The sequence below is a fragment of the Varroa destructor genome, unplaced genomic scaffold, assembly GCF_002443255.2.
Source record: "Varroa destructor unplaced genomic scaffold, Vdes_3.0 BEIS01000004.1, whole genome shotgun sequence".
Lineage (NCBI taxonomy): Eukaryota > Metazoa > Arthropoda > Arachnida > Mesostigmata > Varroidae > Varroa > Varroa destructor.
In genome coordinates, this window is record NW_019211457.1 from 33007262 (window position 1) to 33030191 (window position 22930).

Here is a 22930-nt window from a genome sequence, read left to right on the forward strand (position 1 = left end):
TAGAGTTTCCACCCATTGCGAAATTTGATAATGGCCAGAAAAGACGGCTCATTCAAGATCATTTGTGCTATTGAGGTTCGTTAATAGAGTGACCCTCGTCGTATGTATTACAGACTAAAGGACACGTTCATAATTGCCATGTGTATAATGGGTTCTTTACAACTAACGCCTTATCTCTGTCCCGTGCTGCAACTGTAGACCTTTTTTCCTCGACTGCAGACCTTTGTTTAATCTTATGCAGTTCCCAACTAGAAGCCGCCTTCTCCATTAGAACTAAGTCTTTATTGATCGTATAGAGAATAGGGTCTGGCTATATATGTTAATGTATATATATACACTAACTAAGAGAAATTTATAAACAATATCGGGATGACACCGCTGATAATGTTGGCGTAGGCGACCTGCAGGTAGTCGGCTGCACCCTGGTATGCCTGCTCATGCTATTGTTCATATCTTTGAACTGAATTACTATCTATCAGCTGTATCTGAGCCGGGGTAAGTCGTCCTTCTGTGGGACGGCTGAGGTGACGGGTCAACAGCGGCTGCTGCTAAGTTCTTTTTTCTCCCTTTTTTCCTTGATTACAGTAGTTGTGCTCATCTCCTCTCGGGGGCGCCACTGGTCGAGAGTGGCTCGAACACTCAAGGTGTCAGTCGGTCGACAGGCCGTTAGCGGCCGTAGTAGCAGCTCAAAGTCATCATTAACAAGCCTGTGCGTATTCCACTCTTCAACGTTACCTGCGGTTCTCGAATTCCCCGTTTTCTGCCAACCCGTCACTCCGCTACCCCTCGTAACACTACTCGTTTGACCCTTACCAACGATACCCTGTTTTTGGTCGGATCACCGCTACTGGCGTTTCCCAGCTACGTGCTGCGGCTTCTGTGGTCGAACTAGCGCTACAAGCAAATGTGCAGAGATTCAGGGTTAGTGAGTGTTCAGGTCCCGTTATGATGGCTGTGTTTTCCGTTGTCGTCGACCAAATTCTCCACCCAGTTACTTTTTCCGTATGCTTCGCTCCGTTAGCCAACTGCACATTTTCCGAACCTTCCTTGTATTCGTAGTTTTTTCGGGGGACGGCCTCCGGCCCAATAAATGAAGTATAGAACTAGGGAGAACCGTCTTGTAGGGCAGCCTTCGACTGTTGACTGACACTAGCGAACCGCCCGTTGCAGCTGCTGCCGCCATGGACGCCAGTATGTCCACCATCGCCGCTAACACGGCGTCTGCCTCTGTCGAACTAACGGCAAAGAGGAGTTCCTGAAGATCAAACCAACTAACTAACCGACAACGATAAACCACCAAAGAAGAATAATATTCTCTCCTTGGGACATACGAGGCCTTTTTTAGCAAGTGGGACCCTGAGGTGGCAGTGAAGTTTAGGCCGATTTACTGAGAGGGGTACGGGACGCCTGGAGAAGGGGTCTCTGAGGCAAATAGGAGTCTGAAAGGGGCACCACTATGCCAAAGAACCAACGGTGGAAGCAACGGCTACGACGCGACACGATAATGGTGCTGGCACTCCACACGGTAGCCGCATTGGTCGCCGCGGTACCGGTAAGTGATGGTAGCAACAGTAGCGGCGGCCATAGTGCTACTTTTGGGGTGCAGCCTGCAAACAACCGTAGATGCAGCACGCTTGCCTACACGATAGGCTTCCTCCGACCGGCTAACGTGCCACATGACAATTTCATCGATCGACGTCCTCGAAGTCTTCCGTTCCCTCTTACAGACGTTAACTGCTGTTCAACTTGATCTCGTAAAATGCGAATGGATGAAGGGTTTTAGCAGCAGGTTGATAGGGGTTGATCCAGAGGCGCCATTGGTGAAGTTTTAAAGAGCTGCAAAAGTGGCAAGCAGTGAAGAGCAGCAGCACGAAGAGCGGCAAAACTCCTGTTGGCCTTTTATATGCCACCCTATTTCCTAATTCATACACGAAGAGCCTGAGTGCGCTTTGTGCTTGTTGTTTCTTGCCTGAATCGTTTGGACGACACTAATGATGATGGTGATGGCAGCGGGTGCCCCTCTGCCTCTTTTTCTGATGCTTGCCTGCTGGTATGGCTTCTGAACTGCCTGCATCTTGGCTCGCTGGTTGTCAGCCGCCACCGACCGGAGGCTTAACTGTAGCTGGTTGCTACTTCTAGTAATGATGGGGGTGTTGGTGGTTGTGGAGGCTGTGGTAAGACCAGTAGCGATAGAGTACCCCTCAAGCCTTGGGGTCTCGACCGACAAAGAGAGCGGAGCAACGGACCAACGCGTGCCATCCCGAGATCTTGTCCTATCCCCGGCAGTCGAGGCATACGACGCCACGGACAAGGCGCGCTGCGGTCGGCGTAGAGGGCGGCGCCTGAGCGCTCCTGCGCCACACGTCTAGGCTAGCTGCATAGACAGGCCGTACAGGCTGCATAGGCTGCACGACTGCTGTCAGAACAAGCAGGCCATGCAGCAGGGTTGCCGGCCTGCCGGCCACCCTTGGCTGCTACCCTTACTCAAATCCGCCGAATTCTACAGGGCCCAACTCTCCTCCTCCTACATCCACTCGACGCACTCCTGTCTTCCATCTGTCAGTTTACCCCTGTCAGCCTGATCCAAGCGAGCCCCGCCACCACGTCAAGACCTCACGCCAGCCAAGCAGCCAAACGAACGAATCACTGAGATCCTTGTCTGCCGACCGGCCTGCTTGCCTCACTCGCAGGTTCCCCGGTGGCGAAGCCGTCGGGGATTGCCTCTACCACCACCATTACCACCTCTACTACCACTCCTGCCGTCAACGTCGTTGCCTCTTTTGCACTTGCACAGAAACGCATACGAGTCTAGCAAGCGGGGTTCGTTGGTTGGTTGGTTGTAACTGCCTCAACCAACAGGAGCAGCAGTGGCAGGCTTCTGCAAGCAGAAGCACAACCACTCAGCAGTCCTGTCTATGCCATGGCCCAACTTAGCCAGCCCTCCTTGCTGCTTCTGCCTGCTTCCAGTTGTCCCGGGGGCACAGGCCCTGCAATCATCCCATTTCTGCCACCGTCCCATCCGTGCATGGTCGTCGTAGTCCTGTGCGTGGCCTCCCATCAGGCCAGGGCCCCCATTTCACCCGCCTGTCCCCGAGCGCGCCTTCCCGCTTCTTTCTCCTCTTGGTAAACGAGCGCCACTGCTCCCCGGTAGCTCCGCGGAGGCACTAGGAGTGGTGCCATGCCGGGCGTGAGTGAGCAGGAGGCAGATCGGGGGCTGAGAGTTTCGGGAGAGGCGCGCACGATTGTTGACGAAGCAAACATCTTAGAGGGTCGGCTGGTGTAGGCGGGCAGGGGCGTCGAAGACAGGCTTGGTTGCCCCCTGTTGGGGCCCTGATATACGGAAATGGTGGCTTCAGGTGGGTTAAGGCGCAGCAAGGAGTTGGCTGGGTTGAGGGGCTGGGGCCTAAACGAGGGAGGAGCGAACGGGTTATGAACGGGGTCCTTCCGAACGGCCCGCCTCCGTTCGCGGGAGGAGCCGAGCTGCCTGCCTCCTTCCTTGGCAACCAACGAGACTCAACGACAACGCACGGCACCGGCAAGGCCTTGCCGTTAGAATCGAAGAAAGGGGAAAAGCAGCAGCAAGCGATGAACGACAACGCCGGAGCCTCAGGGCTGCTTGTACTGCTGCTGCTGCCAATGACGGCGGTGGTGGTGCAAGAGATGAAGGCAATACGGGGGATTGGCAGGCATTGAGATAGGGGTGGCCGAGGCAAAGGAGCTATCAGACAGGTTCTTTTCTTAGCTTTCGTGTGGTGCCTTGCCGTCCTGCGCCTGCTACGAGGAAAGGAATGCGTAGAGAGAGACAGAGAGAGAAAGGGAGAGGCAGCGAAAACATGAGCTGCTGCTGCAGCCGCTGCTGCTGCCGATGGTGGTGCAGCTGCAGCCGTCAGCGGCAGGCAGCAGGAGGCCCCTTGACCAACGAGAAAGAGGCCCTATGCTGCGCCCGCGCGCTCATGTCCATGTCGGGCCATGATGCGGCAAGAGGCGGAGGAAAGCGAGGGCGGAAGAGACCAGAAGGCCCTCGGATAATGCGCAACGCCCCTCGCTTCTCGTTGTTGTTGGTATTGTCGTCGGCGATGTTGTCGTTGTCCTCCTCGTCGTTCGTGTCAGCCGGCCCGACTTGCCGATCAGGCCGAAAGGTCCTGGTACCGCTTGCCTGCCTAGTCCCTCTACTGTGCCGATGCCTGATCATAAAATGAGGCAAAGAAAGGGAAAAGAAAAAGGATCGACAAGCAGCAAACCGAACTGACTGTCAAGGGACTGCCATGGGGCTGGCACCTGGCTACAGTGGCACAACCCAAAACAGCATAGACACTATTGGCAGCCACGGTGGAGGCAGCACCGGTCGACGCGGTTCATACAAAGTTGAAACTCGACTCTACTTCTGCTGCGCTTCCTGCCTAGACAGGGTCGGCCACAACGGGGATCACACACACGCATACGGCAAATGGGAAAGACGATAATAGCTAGGGTAGAGGGCATCTTGCACTCGTTAGTGGAGAAGCCTGATGATCGTTTGAGGTGCAGCTACTACTGCTGCTGTTCACTCAATGATGGGGTCACAACGTAATGGCGAGGCCAGAATGAGCAAGGAAGCCAAGCGGAGGAGAGGGACACAGTTTCCCCTAAAAGAGGGAAGAACGATAGCAAGCCAGCAAACCAGCCAACGGCAGGGGGTATAGAGGACGGCAAAAGCAGCAACGACTGAGCAAAAGAATGGCGAAAGAGAAAAAAAAACTAGAAAGGAACAAGTTGATAGAAGAGACGTCGAATAACAGAGACATAGGATCTCCATGAGGTTTATGAGATTTTAGGTTCGCCATAGGACAGAAAGCGAAAACAGAATGACGATGGGAAATGGTGTCGATGAGATGAGCGACGAAAGGTCGCGAGCCGTAGGTAGTGAGGTTAGTGAACAACCAGCCAATATGGGTCTAGATGCCCAAAAAGACATAATGCGTGAGAGTATTGGAGCTAAGCATAGCTCGGCACTCGCGTTGCGTTTACTGGCCGTCGATCGTCGGTGTGGTCTTTTCTCGGTTGAAGCCATTTAAAGGCCATCGCCATCCACTAGCCGCTTAAAAAGCCCTTTATTGCTGCTGATCGTACTACTATGTATGTCATCGTATAGCAAACGTGTTATTAATAATACTACTCAATGAATGTCATCACCGTCAATTTAAATATACAGACAAACGTAGAAAGGCGACATGAAAAATTAAAGAAGAAAAAGGTTACACTTACAACAAATATAAGGAACTTGTATACTTAAACGGATGAAACTAATAAAAGGTATCCTTTGGAGATATGTAAGCACTAACGGTACCCCCTGCCTGTGACTACAGCGACATTCTTTGTCGCGTTTTTTACCCTATTTCCTTGATTGGCAGAAGCAGAAAAACGAAACTGGGTGTTTGTCTTCGTATATACGAGGTGTATTGGCGTCGGCGACGGCTCACGACGATACACCCCCTCTGAACGGCGAAGCGACGCGGCGCTCTGCGCCAGAAAAACTACAAAAACAGCAACACTCAACATAGTTGACTCCATTAATAAATAAACTATGCGTTATTATTTATTAGCTACGTTACATTTCTCGAGCTGCGATAGCATCAACGGCTGTAGTAATACTGTGAGTCAGTATCCGACTACATATGCATAGGCAATCCTCATATGCCGGCCTACTGCCTAGCAGTAATTCACGCTAAACGCTATATCCTGGCTGGACCGATTGCGCTTTGCATTCAGCATAAAAAATACGGCCGGTGTTGTCGCTGTCAGAATGGCGATGTCCGGCGCCGCAAGAAAACGACGCACGACCTTCGGCAGTTGATGCCGTCCCAGAAAACCTCGGCGAATCACTTACGCTCAAGGATGTTGCTATCTAGTTACGCTTTCGACTCGATTCCATATCATGAAGAAGAGAGGATGCTGCAGATTTCCTCGTACGACTTCGGTGTTCCTCATTCGTCTCGGCGGTTATCTCCGGTCTGACACCAGTCGAAACCATCAGCCAGCAGACTTAAGCACCTGCGCAGGCAACTACCAGCTCGGATAATGCATATCGCAGTGTTGTATTTGCAGCGATGTTTACTACTACTACTGCTGCTGTTCCTACTAAAACTATTGATTCTCTCGAAGACAAAACAAAAATAGCCAGCTATACCGCATAGACACAATTTCCAATTTACGTAACAGACCAGTACGGCTTAAGCCTTCTATGCGCTACAATGGTCGTAACCTATGTAGTGTATCCGATCACACGTGCTGGCGGTTTTTCTGTTCACAAAAAAACCGTGAAGGCGTGACAGGACCCGCCCGCCGCGACGGCTGCTAGGCCCAGCGTAGAATCGTTGGTAACCGCGTAATCGCTTGCTAAGAAATCCCGTTAGCTTCATATTATCAAATTGGAGCCAGCCATTGAGCGTAATAATGTAGTTGCATCGTCACCATTTTCCGCTGGCGCAACGGCCGCCATTGGCCACTCGTACCGTTGTTACTATGGTTGCAGGCCGTCGATGCTCTTCCTGAGTTTTCCATTGGAATTACAGCTATGGCCGATTGGTTCGCTACGCATAGTCTTGACGTGGTTGACGACACTAGAAAATTGTTATTATTGTAGTATGAGTTTTGAATTCGTCGTCTCGAGACGGATTCAAGGGGGAGCGGATTCAATGAGCGTCGAACAGGAGGGGATATATGCCAGTTAGCGTCCCTAGTACGCGGCCGTAGCGGCAATGGCACATTAAGTTAATGTTCAAAGAAGTATAAATAGGTGCACTGCTATTGACCCTGCCAGCATTAGGCAGCCTTTTTAATGATGAATGAAAGAGAGGAACAGGAACGTATGGGGTTCGACGGAACCATTCAGGGGGGTGAATAGGTGATTATTATTGATGAGAAACTTGAAGATGGTGATATCTGAACATATGTTCGCTTGTAATATTCATGTACACGGAAGACGATGCAGTATAGTTTATTGATAAATAATTTATATAATAATAATAAAAGCTGCTGAAATTTGCTTTTCCCAAGGCATAGTGTAACTAAATGTGCTACCCCGTTTGTTAGCACGCGTTCTTATGACATCAGCCGAAACTAAGATAAATTGCTTAATGTCTACTGAATCCACCGCTCAATCAGGGCTTCGCTGGTTGAACTGTACGATTCCATATGTGTGGCTTCATAGCACGAGGCTCTGAACGAAAACAGGCCCGACCGTATCCGGCATAGCAACTGTGTGGAGGACGCAGTGCGAGCCGTACGGGCTCAGAAATTTAGAAAACCAGCCAAGGTTTGGAAGGATGCAGGTATAGGCCGCGGGTACGGCCGCTGGCGCCGGCAGCGTCGAAGGCTTAGATTGTCAAATCCCGTAGCAAGGATGGGTACCCGTCGTTGTCGGCTCAGGGAAAGCTGGGGACATTTGCAGGCCGGACGCATTTAAGGGGGCTAAGAGGGAGCTTGAGGGTTTGCAGTAGAGAGACGAGAGCTTTGCTCGGTTGCCCGCTCCGCTTCAGCCCACTCTGACGCGGCTAGGCTGCTCGTACCATTGGGGTACGTCGAAGCCTCGGAGGGCGCCCTCCTCCTCAGGGCGGGCCCGCCTACCCTCTCCAAACTCTGGGCACTTACAATCGGATACACACATGCACAACACACACATGCATACGCAGACACATCGTGGGCCACGGGACGATGCGGCCCGGCTCAGAGCCGACAGCCAGGCCATCACAGCCCTACAGCCATAGATCGACGAAGCGGGCGGAATAGGATCAGCAACAAAAAATCTTCCGCTTACAACAGCAGCAGCAGCCGCCGCTACAGCCTAAACAGAAATAACAACCTGCCGCAACAGCATCATCTACTAGCGAGAGCGGCAGAAAAATAGTAGGAAGACCTTAACAGAAGAATAATAGTAAAAGATCGGTGAGCAGCAGACGACGACGACAACAATAACGGCATCAAAAGTCAACGATATGGCCGAGAACATCCATTGATATCGACAGTGCTCGTTATAGGGCCCCGGGCTGCGCTAAAAGGAAAATTACCAGATACGTTAACCGTGCCCCTCGTCAACCAACGTTCAGCTGGACAGTATATTAGTATTTTGTTAGGTTGTTTTTATTATTGTCGTCATTAACGCCATTGTTAATAACAAAAAAGTCAACAAGAACGACAACACCTAACAAGTGTGGGTTGTGTCGAGTTGCTGCTGCTGCCGTTGTTCAAGCTGCTGATAAAAAGAACAGCAACAACAAGAACAACAAAAAGTCCATATCAACAAACACAACGAGCAGTGCGCGCCCGGGGAACATAGTTGACAGAAGCAACGACGACGACAACAACAACAACAACAACAACAATAACAACAGCATCTTAAAAATCTGTGTGTGGGTGTGTATGTGTGTATCGACTCAATTGTGCGTTCAACTATCACCTACGACGGCGTTGTTACATGATCGCCAGTGCGAAACGGCCGCAAGCGCTAAATAAAACGAACAAGCCCAAAGCACAACTATAGGCCACAAGCACAGCCAGCAAATGCCCCTTGTGGCTGAAGATGGAATCGTATCAGACAAGGTCTAGCTGTTAAAAGTGTGTCACATTACCAGAAGTAGCGGTAACAACCATTACGATCAATATCTACCATCGAAGAAGCAATTGGAAAAGGCAAGAACAGATTGAAAAGTAGTAGCATTCAATACGCGCAATCAAACTGAAAACAACAACGAAACGTACAAAGGACGATCAAGGTGTCGCTATCGGTGCTAATCGCGCGCACGTGAAAACGCAGCAGCGGGCCGTCACCTGACGTCATCACCGACGAATGCTGAAACCACTTCATCGATGAACACCAATAGCACCAACAGCAGCAACAACAACAACAACAACAACAACAACAACAACAACAACAACAAGAGCAACAACAACAATAACAACTACTACACTGTTTAATCGTGTGTTCACCCATCCCTCCAAAGGAGCGCAGGCCAGCCAGCCAGCCAGCCAGCTTTTCACTTCCCTATAAAAGAGAACTTAGAAAAGGGCAGAAAAATATAAGAAAGGAATCCAGTGACGAGTTTCGTTAGTGAGTGAGTGAATTTGTCGTGGCAGTCGAGAAAAGGACCAGGCCAAGAAAAAAAGCGACAGACAGAACAGATCGACGAGAGACAAATCGTTTAAGACCCTACGACGAAGACCAAAACGTGTTGAACATTTGCTTCGTGTTCTCAGGTGCAGGCGTCCCACAACGAAAAGGAACTGGGCGAAGGAAACGACCGAGGCTAGCCCCGCGGCCTCTAGGAACCGAAATATTTGTAAACATTTTGACAAAAAAAAAGAGACAAACAAAAGAAATCAGGGGAAAATTTGGAAAAAACAAGCACGACGTGCAACAATCAAACGAAATCGATATCAGTCGACCGAGCTAGTGAGCCGAGTCCGAAAAGGTCGAGCGCTATCGAGCATAAGCTCATTTCACGACCGCGCAGGAAGAAAACCGAATGAATCCCCGTGTAGAACAGACCGTATTTCTCCTGTGTTATTATTACCACGGTGACCACGACGACGATAATCTTGATAGGCACATCGATATCTGTACCAGGCAAACACGGTCGTGCCAGGACTGTGATCCTTACTCAGGGGTCGCGGGGAAGCAAAAGTAAGTAACTGTTCCGGAAAATAGCTTTTATAACTAGTATAGAAAAAAAAAAACAAGAAGAAAATGAAGCAAGACGTGTTTTGCTGACGTCGATATAAACGGACGCTTACATTATCTTTATTTTCCGTCAGGCGTTAATAGGTGAGGTAATAGGCTAACAGGTGAAGATCAATTAAAAGGAAATTTATCTTAAACAAACAGTTCAGCCGAGATAGATAACCGTTTAATTGCTAAAGCATCTATTTGTCACAAGCCATCGAAAATAGCGCTTGGGAGGAGACACTCAGAACGAGCACTGGCTGTGATGCCCACATGCACGGTCAGTGGCTTCGTACCGTTTGATTTCACTGCATTGGCCACCGTCGCAGCCGGCTCCTCCGGGGCTTCGATTCCCGCTCTATGCATAGTTAGCACGGTGAGCTAACGGTGGCTGGGCACCATTCGCAGTAGAGATATTCGATCGGCGTAAAGCTTTTATGTAGTGTGATCACAAACCGCTGACCATTTCGAGGCCTCCGTCCGCTATAGCCAAGAAACGATCATCAGCGACAATGGCAACCACGGGCCATCCAGCATTGCGCCGTTGAAGACAGAAATCTTCTCACCCGAGATATATATGGCGACAGAATTACATTTCGCAGATACCATAGAATGATCATTACTTTCTTGTACTGCTGTTGACCGATACTGAATTTTTACGCTGCTTTACTCAGCCTAACTAACATAGCTATCGAGCTTATGCGTTGCAACCGTAGCTATATGAAGGTCAAATGTTTGTTGCCGGTTACAGTTAGATGGACTGACCAAAACTTACTCCATATGGCTAACGTATAAAAAAGTATCCATTTTTAGATTTACACACGAACAGGCTTTAATCCAACAACAGCAGAAGTTTTATAGACACTTATCCTGTATTTCAAACAGTTTTTCCTATCGTTCTGAGTTCGATAAGTGAATTTTCTTTCTGACGTTTTCTTAGAGTGAACTAATCAAATGAGCTAAAATCGACTTAACGTAATTTGGATACAAAAGCTTTCTATTAAAAGCTTATTCTCGCTTCGTGAATTGGTTGGCATGAATAAGACAGGCGGCCTTGAAATTTATCTAGCGTTTTATCGCTTTGTACATTTACTTAGATTTAATATGGAAGGAAAAAGCTATAGAAATTTTCTAGTATCTAATTTTTTTTTCCCTATAATTAGTTGAACCTATTACATCGACGAGACTGCGTATAACAAAAAACTGCCTTCGGCGGTCCTGCTACTAAAACCTTCAGCCTTTTAAATAGCGATCAGAAATGCTCCTGTATTACTTATTCTCTGCTTCTCCCTTTTCCATAGCCTGCTCATTGTAACAACGTTAAATTAATAGTACGAAGCCGACAACTTCCTATCTGTGCAAAAAAAATAGCGTATTAATTGCTTTCTTCGGGACCGCTCACAGGCCAGCTGTCTTGTAGTAGATGTCTACACGATGTTACAGAACTGCGTGGCGACCGTCTGCTCATTGACACGTGCAGCCTCATGCACATACAGCCTCATACTGCAGTCTGCATGTGCGTCTGTTTCTCCCAGCGACGTGTTGATCTAGGCAATCTGGTCGTGGCCGTATTCCATCCACGTGCTTAAATGACGAACGGTTACAAGAAATTCGACTGCTATAGTCATTTACAACACTGCTTGACAGCGACTGGATACGATCTGTTCTAAATGATACGGTGCTTACACGCTGGAATCGTTGCCATATGATTACCTTGACAAGGTCTTGTTGGTTCGAGGCGGCCGGCGTACCTGTGGACTGCTACAACGTAAAACAACATTATGGACGAAGATTTTGTTGGAATACTTCGACAGGATCGGGAGAAAGTTCGAGGCTGATAGGCAAGTGGAAGCAGGGGCCGACTAGAAGTTCTTGCATCATGTATCGGATTCCCGCCACAGTTGTGAGTCGTCAAATGTTACGTTTTCGTCCTGATCTAATTTACTTGATTTCTGCAACTTGCATTCTCTTCAAAGAGTCACGATCACCTGTCTGTTACTCGGTGTTATTAATGGGTCGGTGGGTTCGGTGGAGCCAAGCAGGGCCTACGCTAGCAGTCCCGCGCGCTCCTGGGGAGCTACCTATGGTCTGCGCACATGTAGCCCAACGTACAAGGTTTGCTGGCGGCTTTTGCTATGTATGAAATCCGCTGAGAGTTAGCATCGGAAACGAACTGGGGCAGCTTACAGCGATTAACACATAAAGGGGCTAATAACATTAAATAATCAGTGCGGGAGCATGTGTATCCACACTGTACTTTTGTGCGCGGGCACCTTACGTGTGCGTCGAATGGCCTATCGGCTTGTCTTTGCCAGCAGCGGCTGACCGCTGTCGGAAGTTAGCAGGTACGGTCGGGCTCGCTACAAACTGCGATTATTAGCAGCACGCTTAATACTGGGGTCACGTTCACTCTAATTGCCCCCTGTATACGACCTCTTGTAAGCCCTGACTGCATATCCCACTCACAGAGGCGATCCCCAGCGGTCAGTCTGCCGGAGCCACCGTGAGAGCGACTCCGTACTATTCGTAGGACTGGCTGAGCCCTTGTGCGGATCCTACGTCAGTTTTAACTACACATTATATGATAGGCGTATAAGATCGTCAGGTTGCGCGATCGCCAGGCACTGGTTGACCCCAACCTTTTCGGGGTGGGCTTGTGTCATATTCTGCAATTGCATTTTTGCTGCTGCTGCTGCTGCTGCTGTCACCATGGATGCTATGAGAAGAATCTTAATATTGCCATTTATTCGGTGGTGATTTAAATTTTCGTTGTTGACATTTTTGGTTGAACCTGATAATCTACCGTGCTTCCGTGGCCACTAAGTACATTATGATATATTGTAGAAGGCTACGTGATTTATAGCCGATGCTGACGGGGTAACTCTCCAATGCTCATCGTAATCAGCCTTTGATCGGATAAGGTCAGGACAAAGTAGCGTAGGCCGCGGATGTTATTAGCAAACAATGTAATTCGGATGTTACGAAAATTTGTGGCTATTGTAAAAATTTTCTGTAGTATTTACGCTTTATGTATATAATGTGTCTAGTGTACTTAATAGGTGGATCTGTTGTTGTGTGGTCCAATTCTGTGATAACAGATTCATATCAGAATTTAGAAAAGGGCTCGATAACGTAAGCTGTGAGGATATTTTACATAGCAGCCAATCATATTGTGATCCGAAACCATAAAAGCCGTTCATTGGAGCGTACCTAGGCATATACTAGGCGTGCTATTGATGGTTTGGCCCGCGGCGAACGGGACAGAGACTATTAAAATCGTTCGCTTTATCACTTTGACCGAAAGTAGAGAGTTTAAACAATACGGACTAATGGAAAAATAATTTTAAAATAATTTAACGTCAATGTTCTAGCGCTGAGCGTTCTCAGCGAGGTATACGAAGAAAGCCTACGACTGTTTCTTACGGCAGCTGTTGGTTGCAGGCCACATGCTGGGTCGCTGGTAGGTTAACATCATTTAGAAAGATCATTATCTTGTTGATAGTTACATAAGATTCGAGATCTCTCGTCGCTAATTTAGCGATATGCCTTGTGTTGGTAAGCGTATTACTTACCACTGGGTCGAAACTAACTTTCGTAATTGCCACCAATTTTCTATTTTTATCTTTACTTGTCCAATGGGGTAGCAGCTAGTTTCTTTGATAAGCCTAAAGTTAAAACTCACACCGCTGGTTGAAGAGTTCTAAACCCGCATTGCATTGAGCTATGAGTTCGCCATATCGATGAGCTAATAAATTTCAGAACTTATTATTTTAGGCTCCTTCGAGTCGTTCGTCTTTTGGCCGGCAGTTGTTTTCTGTTTTAGATGATTTTCACGACGAAGCTTCATTTTGATTTTGGATTCGTTCATCGTTTTTGACGATTTATTATTGAGGCTACGAAGAGCTCGACACGCGAAGCGTGACTCGACTTCTGGGTTCGAAAGTATCCAATCGTTAGTAAAACGGAGCCGGGGACGGTTCTCTTGGCCCATCCGAGTTCCCTCACTGCCCCGTCTTACCCCGGGCTTGGATGATAAAGGAGAACAAGACTCCTGGCGCCGAAACTCAGAAAGATCTTAGCAAAGATATGAGTCTCGGCTCTGTGCGCGTGTACATGTATGCAGCCGCTTTTGCGAAGTATATTTGTAGGTGCAGACTTCCTGCATTCTTTCTTTGAACGCAACATTCACTATTATAGTTTATGTATCCATATCGTACTGACGTTGATACGAAGCGCTTCGTTGACATTTTATGTTGGCGGTGATCTTGGCTTGATAATAATAATAAAGATTGGTTTTCGTGCGTTATACACGTATAAGCTTCGTTCGAAATAATGTACAGGGCGTAGGATCTCATCAAAATCATGTAAATCTAAATGGCTGGCTCTGGGACTGTTATCGTATCGCCGCATACGATCCGAAACATTTGATTGGTTAGTAGCCATTAATTAATAGTCAAGCCAAGGCATCTCTAACAGTGCGTGGGGATACTAGTCTGAATTTCTTCCTTCCATGTCGGCAAAACCGATCTCGGAACGAACGTTCTGAATTACGTACGGGGAGATGTTATTCAGTGATTATGGAACGTGGCGTCAACTGTGACGAGGCTAATGGCTGCATAACAGGCGATTTGAGAGAGAAAGCCGGCCATTTCTATGGCTATGGCTATAGCTATGCTCAGCTGTCTTGAAATTACAAAGTTCCGACCACTGCAATCGTGCAAACGTTAATGGCAGTCGTTGATTCCGATTGTAATTGCTACTAGTAAAGGCAGTGCCTCGGACGGATATGTATGCGAGATTATTTTCTTGTGATACTGTTATCATCAATCAAATATAGTACGTTTAATGTGAGCTTATCGACTGCGGCCTAATCACCCGGTGTTCGCCGTCACGGTCGTGATATCTAGCCCCCTTATGCGTGACAAATGTATGATTACCTGTTAACTTCTCTTAGTAGTACCAGTAATACAACTCCGTGAAAATTCGAGATTAGTTAGTTAGCATTTAGGTCTAGTATCTAATCAGCACGGTCAAATATTTGTGCTGTCAACGCATAGTTTGACTGGAGCTTTCACAAAGGTCCAGCAGCTACTGATTCTGATCAGAATCATTTCCCTTGCATTGCACCAATGGAACACGTTGGATAATCCTTTATAAGAAGTAATACTGTTATATTCTTGAAAGGGAGCAGACAAATGTAAGTTATGCAACTACCGTTGATGTGATACTATGAATCACATTCGTTGTTGCTTTGGCGATCTGGCGAGACAAGTTCCGTATATACGTTTTACCAACTCAGGATATCGAGTGAATCTTCTACGAAATCTCTCGGTTAAAACAGCAACACTAGGTTGCTCTGTGCTACCTAACCCTCTATACCCGATGATAATATCGTTCTTTATTGTACCTAAGGTCACCACGATATAGTTATGGCTGGAACAAGTTCCCGCGGTTCCACTTGCCAAATACAATTCGTTGTTTGCGTTAGCAGTCGGCTTGTATCTATCCAGCTCCTACGCCCATCGCCGTCATGGACGACATCGGCTATTTTCGTCTATGGGGCGCACTGCAGCTTCTATAGCGTTTGAATGCCATTTAGGCTCAGCCATTGTCCGTTGAGTACAGCCTGATGGATAAACTGACTGCCGCTACACTCAATCGTCAGTAATACTTAAATTATCGTCTATTCTCTCTCAACAACTACTAGTACTAGTACTATGGCAGTTCTTATTGTTTGGACAACAACATTTCATTGGAACTATGCATACAGCGTTCGCTTACCACTGCGACCGTTCGTCACCTATGGTTCGATATCGCTCCGATAAGAAGTGGACTTTTTGAGATAGCAGACGGGGGGCTCATGTATCTATTCAGATCAGAGGGGAACTTCTACTACTAGCACGATAGAGGGTAGTGGCTGGGGGGATGACTGTTAGGAACACTAGTCAATGTGTATACAATTTCTTCGTTTCGGGGAGCCCCGTGCGCTATTGCAGGTCGATGCCTGCTGATCCTCGAGATGATGTCGGTACACGGTGGTGTTGTCTTTTCGCAAGAGACGAAGCTGAGCCGATTCAAACTGACCTTTGGCGAGAATCGTGGCCGTGTTTTGCCAGTTTCTGTCCGTTCACTGTATTAGTCGCCTACCACGCCACACGTCTGGGGGTCACTCGTCCGCGATTTGTAAGCATCGAAAGCACTCGCCTCTTGCACCGTGTTTGTGTTTTTCGAAGAAATTACATCGCAAAAGATTTCGATGGCTGTAGCGCAACACTCGGGTACGCAAAAATCGAATGGCGATCATCTATTACTATTGCAATCGGCTTCGTCGTGCTTTTCGCGATCTTCTCCTCAAGCTGCTGCCGCCGTCTGCAACTAGGAAGGGACAGTGAGAGTGAAAAGCACATATGAGAGAGGTACTACATTTACAGAGAGAAAGGCCGCACCGCTACGCGGCTGAGAACTTTGTCTGTACCTAGGACGACTGCTCACTGGTAAGAATAGTGCAAGCACGACACTTCATGGCACTGGGCAAATTTCGCCGAATTCCCAAAAACAAACATCGAATAGATTCGCAACCAGTCCCCCCAAGCTATGACTTCGATAACAATGCGGGCCTTACCGCAACCACTAGCCAGCCAAAATACAAAAAATAAAACATAACGAAGAAGTAGGACAACTCGCAAACAGAGGTCGTTGTCTTTTTGCTAGGTCTTCGTTTTTTTCGTTTATTGCCTTACCGCCCACTTTTCACTGGGTTTCCTTTTTCTTTCTAGTCTGCCTTTAGGTATATCTCGGATCGCTTTGCGACATAAGCATTTCAAGTTGCATATTGTATTGACGATCAGCGCTGATCTTCTCGTGTCCGTATACAGAAATTCGCTGATTGGTGCCAGTCTTACCGAAGTCAGAAACTGCAAGTTCGCGAAATCTCGAAGAGCTCGGCGTGATGCATGGCACTTGATAAAAAAAAATAAGGTATACAAGTACTCTCCCATGCAGGCAGTAAAACGCCTAAGACGACTAAGTCATCCTACACAGGTTGGCCATCACAGGCAGAATCAACATTGTCATGACAGCTGCAACACCGACAACAGAAATAGCTTCAAGTGGAGCAGAAAAACAATATTAGTGATTGTCTCTAGTAACAAACCGCGTCCTGTTCAACATGCATCCAAGACCCTGGCGCAGGGCTGTAGCTTCGTGGCCAACAAAACGAGTTGTACGAGACTTTTACCACTGTCTGTCTGTTGGTACCTGCTAATGCCATAGAGGGGTGACGGCCCACAAAAACAATAACCAGCCCTAGCACTGCATCCGAAGCCCCGAGAAAAAGCAAAAAGACAGTGTTTAGACTTGCATGTCACGAAGTGATGCACGTAAACGAAAGCAGATACGAAGAAATCGAGCAACGTAACGAATCCTGAGGCTGTGCCTATTTGTTGTTATTTTGCATCTAGGGGGCAAACGTATGAGCAGAACCGCGCGGACGCACTGGGCACCAGCCATCTGCATTGTTAGGCCTGTTGAGTTGAAATAGAGCAGCAAAAAATAGTATAACTGACACATTCCCAACGTAGAACATAAAAAGTATACAGGGCAAAATGGCAGCAAATGAACTGCTTTCAGTAGGGTCAGTCGTGAGGCTGTGGCAGCCCGGAAACGATAACAAAGTTGTATATTTTCAATTCGGAGCTACAAGTGAATCAGGAACATCCTGACACAAACAGGGCGCCAATAGCGTTTGCCGTGTGTAACTTGCTATTTAATTATTGTTGTACTACGGCATCTTAAACAGAGAACGCTTCATTCGAACGTGATGAATCCAAAATGATCTCACTGCTAATTGTATAATACGAAACAGGAACTATATTGAGGAAATTATAAACAAAAAAAAATAAAGATCTATTACTTATGACTGTGAGCGTCTAATTTATATTAACTAGCCTGCAGCCAAGAAGTGTGACACCGTCTTTTATGTAGTTAACGTAACTTAAACGGATTTCAAAGTACGATAGGTTTGTCGCAGTCTAACCGGGCTGCAGTAAGTAGCCTTCTCAATTAGGGATGTATACGCATTTTAGGCATCACCCCAAATTAATCAATATAAATTCTATTAAGCCCAAAATAGCGTAGTAGAACATTTCTTCAGTTTGTATATTTTCTATATTTGTATTGTAGGATTGCATTTCTGGTTGCACTGGGTATGTGATGTCCTTTACTAACTAGATATAGTTATATTTAATGTTCGTTCTTTTCTACTCCGGAATTTCTGACATAGAGCAGAAAGTCGTAATCGCGTCAGAGTAGAACTGCACGTTCCAACGTGGACGAAACTCCACTTTTCTGTAACAGAAATATTGTTTGGATGCGTCCCAAGCATGCCGATACTGGCCAATGTGAAGAGAAACGTTCTATCTGAACATGATAATTGCAGGTACGATACATCGCTAATCCGTATATATAGATATATATATTCGTGTAACTTCTATTATATTTACGCTTCTCGCTAGTTCACGACTAATTGCAAAAATAAACTTATAATTAACAGAGATAGATAGATACTTAGATCAACTGTGGGTAAACGTACGTATTGCTTAGCAATCTGATGTTTGACGAATGTTCCTGCTGTAAAAATGTCTACTTATTATTTGTTATAGTGGCCCTTAGACGTCTGTTAGTAAATGCTAATTGAAGTTCTCATGTGCCTCATTGAAGTTATCATCTGCCTTTGGTCAGACGAAACCCACCTGCGACATTTGCGACAACGTAAACCTATGAATAGGTTAAAGTGGGTGGACAATGCCAATGGCAGTGGGTCGGCAAAGTTCTAGTGATCACAACCTATATCCATCGTCAAGCAAATTACGTTGAGATCAGACGATCTCTTAGCCAAAATTTCTAACGATTGCCTATGGCTATATGGCTATATAGTTGGCTGTACTGGACAATGCTAGAGCGAGACCAAACCACAATTCTCACATTAGCGCTCTAGCTCTAACGTTACTTCCGGTCAATATCTGTATACGTGGTCTAAATGTTACATTTTTCATGTGGCCACAATTTTAGAGACGTTCTGTTATTGTCGAAATTAATTTTTAAATATGCATTTAAAAGGATCAACAACTTAGTCCGCTCTATTGCGAATATTAAGTTCCAATAGGACAAACACAGGCCCACCAACACCCCACATATCCGTTTCTATTATGGATAGTGACACAAACAACAAGTATCAACAGAATTGCTCCTAATGAAGAACGTACGGATAGTATTTGATACAGCCTCATCCGTTCAGATAGGGAGCGGAATGGCCGATCTTCGCTTTAGCCGTTCACTGTTGCGCCCTTTACCCATAAACATTTTTCGAAAGCGATAAACAACGGTTGCGTCCCCGAGCAGCGATGTCGCCTGCTTTCAGCACCAAAATTCGACCGATATAAGCACTTGCAGTTCTGTTTCTTCAGCATCTTGTCGCCAGCAGCGACTAATGAACGTCCGAGAAGAACCGTAGATAAGGGAAGTAGTATTGCCGGCCGAGCGTTGCAGTACGTATGACGCACAACCGCCAACATACGACACGGTCCACGGACGCTAGAAAAGGGAAGGATCTATACTGAAATAATACAGTACATGCTATACCGGGGCGACTGTGGACAGTGCACGGCGATAATGTTATCGTTGAGGTTGTCGTCGTCGTCATCGTATCTTTGTCCGAAGGCTGAAGAAGCAGCAAAGGACAACGACAAGATCACTATGACGACCGGAATCAAACTGGAAAGAGAGATAGGTTGTCATTCTGTAGCATGTTTCTTCACTTTGTTTCCGTGCTCTGGCCTGTTTTTCTTTTTGCTTTTCCAACGACACCCGTTGAATCCCGTCCCGTCCACTATCAAATACTCGAAAAAAGCACTTATGCACCTACTTGAGGCCATTCGTTCGTTGCTACCTCACCATAGTAGAGAGATATCGATAGCGTTTCGCAAGCCGCCCCACTGCTGTATTCGTACTGTAGTTGCTGGGGACGTTCCCGCCAGCGCTGCACACGTCATCGCTGCTGAATGCTGCTACTTCGTGCTGATGCTAGCGAAAGGAACGATGACTATTACAAAGTGCTTTTTGTCCTTCTCTACGTTGCGTTGATACTTTTATCACCGCAGCTGCTGTTGATATTTTTGTCGTTAGGCTTGTTGTCGCTAGTAAGCTTGTTCGATCGGCTACATCATCATAGACAGCCAGCGATAAAGAACTGACGCGGTCGTTGAATATTTATCTTGAATGGCTTGCTTTTTTGTGGCTTTCATTGCTGCCAATGGATTCTCTTCAGTAAATAAAAATCAGTAAACCTGTGCAAGAGTTAATTGGCATTTTTTTTTCCTTATCTTATTTTATCCTTATCGTTTTGCTGCTTGTTTGGCTATCGCTTCTTATGAATCAGTTTTGCACCAGTTTTTTTTTCTGTGTTTAGGAAAAATCGTCACGTGTTTATACGCGTCCATAATAAGTCAACAACATACCTTGTCAGTTTGCTGCGTTCTTATATTTTTTTGCTCTACAGCTCGAATGTCAGTGTCCCGGAATAGCGTGCCGAAACCGCGACAGAGTGTGCATCTTTCAATTCTAGCCGTCTTCTTTATGAGCTATCTATCCATCCGCTTCGCTTTCCTCTCTGGTGAATTGTGTCTTCGACGAAGGCACTAACTGGGGGGCATACGTGACCGACAATGGCGTCGACAATGATTTTATTACTAGTAGTAACAATAATGGTAGAGGCAACCGAAATATGTATATTTAAAGTTTTCTTTGCAAGTGATTGAGTGGCATGTATTACTCGTATGTTTATAACAATTCTCTGTGATTCCCGTGCTCAGCTGCTGATTGCTACTGCTACTACTAACATTTCTCCGATTACAGTTTTTTTAACGTTGGAAATAAATAAACGAGCTGTTTCAGAGAGACGATTGCCAGGAAAGACTGTGCTAGTCTGTCTAGCCAACGATACCAGGGTGCCAATGTACTATAGAACGTAGTGCTTCGCGGAATTCAGTTCTATATTAGTTCTAAAACGGATTGTCAGATATAAGCTCACTCACTTACTTGCGCCGGTGCTCCGTGTTTTATCTCGTTCGTTAGCAGTCGCTGATATGGCGTGAGGCGGAGCACAATACACCTGAGACAAATACATGATTTAGAGGGGCGAAAGAAAAATATGACGAAACTAGTTACAACAGAAGACGAGCCATGACTGAATGCGTTGTCGTTTGGCCTGGATCCGTTGGCCATTTTTCTACGCATCAGACGGTTAGGCCATCTCGTCTGACAATGTTGTCCGATATGCTCGAAAACTGCGTATCGCCGAAAAACCGAACAGGTCGTTAGCCAATCAAGTGTTTAGCGATTCTTTCTGAACAACAACAGGTACAGTGAGCAAGTACGAGTCGAAAATATGCGCTGGACAAAAGACATAACAGGTAGAATGCCTTTTAAAAATCCGTTTAAATTCCCACCGTTTGCCACGATCAAGACGTGTGCCGTATGCCCCTTGTATATCCGGTAGGTATTGCTCAGAAAACGAGTTTCTGAGTAGCAAACTTGCGCTGCGTGCTTTGTTCCGGTAACGGCGGTGGCCCCATCAACGGTTGGGATCGCAGGAACAGAACTAAAATCTGTAACGGCAGCAGAAATAGCAACTGCGAACCAAACTGAGACGAAGAGGTAAAACTCATGTTTACAGGACCTATGTATATATTTAAATGCGCTCTAGTGCCTTTAGTGCCACTGCAATCGAAAACGAAAAGCAAAAACCTGAGGGCAGCTTTTCTCCGATTTTTTCGTTTCCGTTGAAATTAGCCATGTTCGTTCGTTAACATCTACTTGCAAAAAATTTTCCCCGTGAGTACCGGTTTTTCGTCGGCCTGATACCTTTCTTAGAGTAACCGTTTGTTTAGTCGACTTGGTCGCGTCTGCCTGCTTTGTCGTTTGTTCGTTCCGTTAAAGTCTAGGGACAGTGCGAAATGTAATCGAAGGGAACGCATTTATAGGTTCGCATCACAGCCGTGTCCGTCATCGAAAGAAATGGCCAAGAAAAGCCTACAAGCTGTTCGAAAACGGGTTTCGGACTTTGTTTTTCAACATCTGACAAATCATCATCACCTTGAACAAAACCATTGCCGTGAATAATAACAGCAACAATAACCAGTCAGCCGCTATGTCTCTGCTCTTTAGTGGCTCCGCTAACCACTGGGTTATAATGAGCAGGCTTCGGGGACAGGCAGAAATCACCATTAAAATCTTTCGAGCGATTTTCTCTCTAGTACGTTTAGCAAGCGTCACTGTAGATCAACACAAATCCCGAGAGAGCCTAAGGGGGGCGGGTAGACCTGGACTTTTCTACGGATCGGAGAAATATTCCGTTCGCTTTCAGGTTCTCTCTCTCTAGTTATCTTCGGAGTTTGCTGTTATTATGGTCCCGGTGCGATGCGGCCCGTTACAGGCTAAAAATAAAATGCACACACGGTTGCCATCGCTATGCAGCTACGGCATCTCCAACAGCAGTGACAATCTGCAGTGGCTGCTGGCAATGCCTCCATCGAAGTTGTCTCGCATGATCTCTCTTTCTCTGCTCCTTCTCTCGTTCCTGAGTTGCCTCTAGGCGGCCGATTCTATCCTGCAGTCGCCACCTCCGTCAGCGTCTGAACACGCGCTAGCCACAGTCTGAACTAGGCGGTGGGTTGTCAGACGCGCAGGAAGCGAACGCGGCTGGCGACCAAGCAAACACGATGGAGAAAGCAAAAAGAAAAGTTGAAGAGCGGTAGAAACGCGAGAGAAACAGTTCGCTCGCAAGGGAAAACCGGTTTTGATTGTGACGTCGCAAACTACCGCTTATCTCCGCTCTTGGCCGTGATCGGAGTTGCCGTAGTCACTATAACCCGATTTCAACTAAAACTAGTTTTGCTGCTGATGCCAAATTTGGGTTCGTTACAGCTGGGCGAACCTCAACATCTAAGCTAGCCTGAGCAAACCCCTGCTGCACCCCAACAAAGTACAACTAGGATTGCACCGTAATATTCAGTGATGTTCCTGTTAGTCTTTTGGCAATTATAATCTATTAATCCTATAAGTTATTGACCTTCGGGCCCCTTCTATCGCGTCCGAGAATATTCACAGGTTCTAAGTGGCAAAAACAATTTTGTCACGATTTAGTAAATGAAAAACATATGTATATCTATATATATA

General features: G+C 46.7%; 2 protein-coding genes across 5 annotated transcripts in view; one reads left to right on the plus strand and one right to left on the minus strand.

Moving 5' to 3' along the window:
- LOC147756104 (uncharacterized) overlaps window positions 1-2074 on the minus strand; it is a 43665-nt gene extending 41591 nt beyond the window's left edge. Inside the window, exons 1-2 of the mRNA XM_086986760.1 lie at window positions 2045-2074; window positions 814-1103 (exon numbers count right to left, since the gene is read on the minus strand). Of these exons, the coding sequence (XP_086842886.1) occupies window positions 814-1103; window positions 2045-2074 (320 nt within the window). The remainder of the gene's footprint in view (window positions 1-813; window positions 1104-2044) is intronic.
- Window positions 1-22930, plus strand: part of FoxP (forkhead box transcription factor P) — a 317599-nt gene that overhangs the window by 29603 nt on the left and 265066 nt on the right. The gene's annotated exons all lie outside the window — the stretch shown is intronic.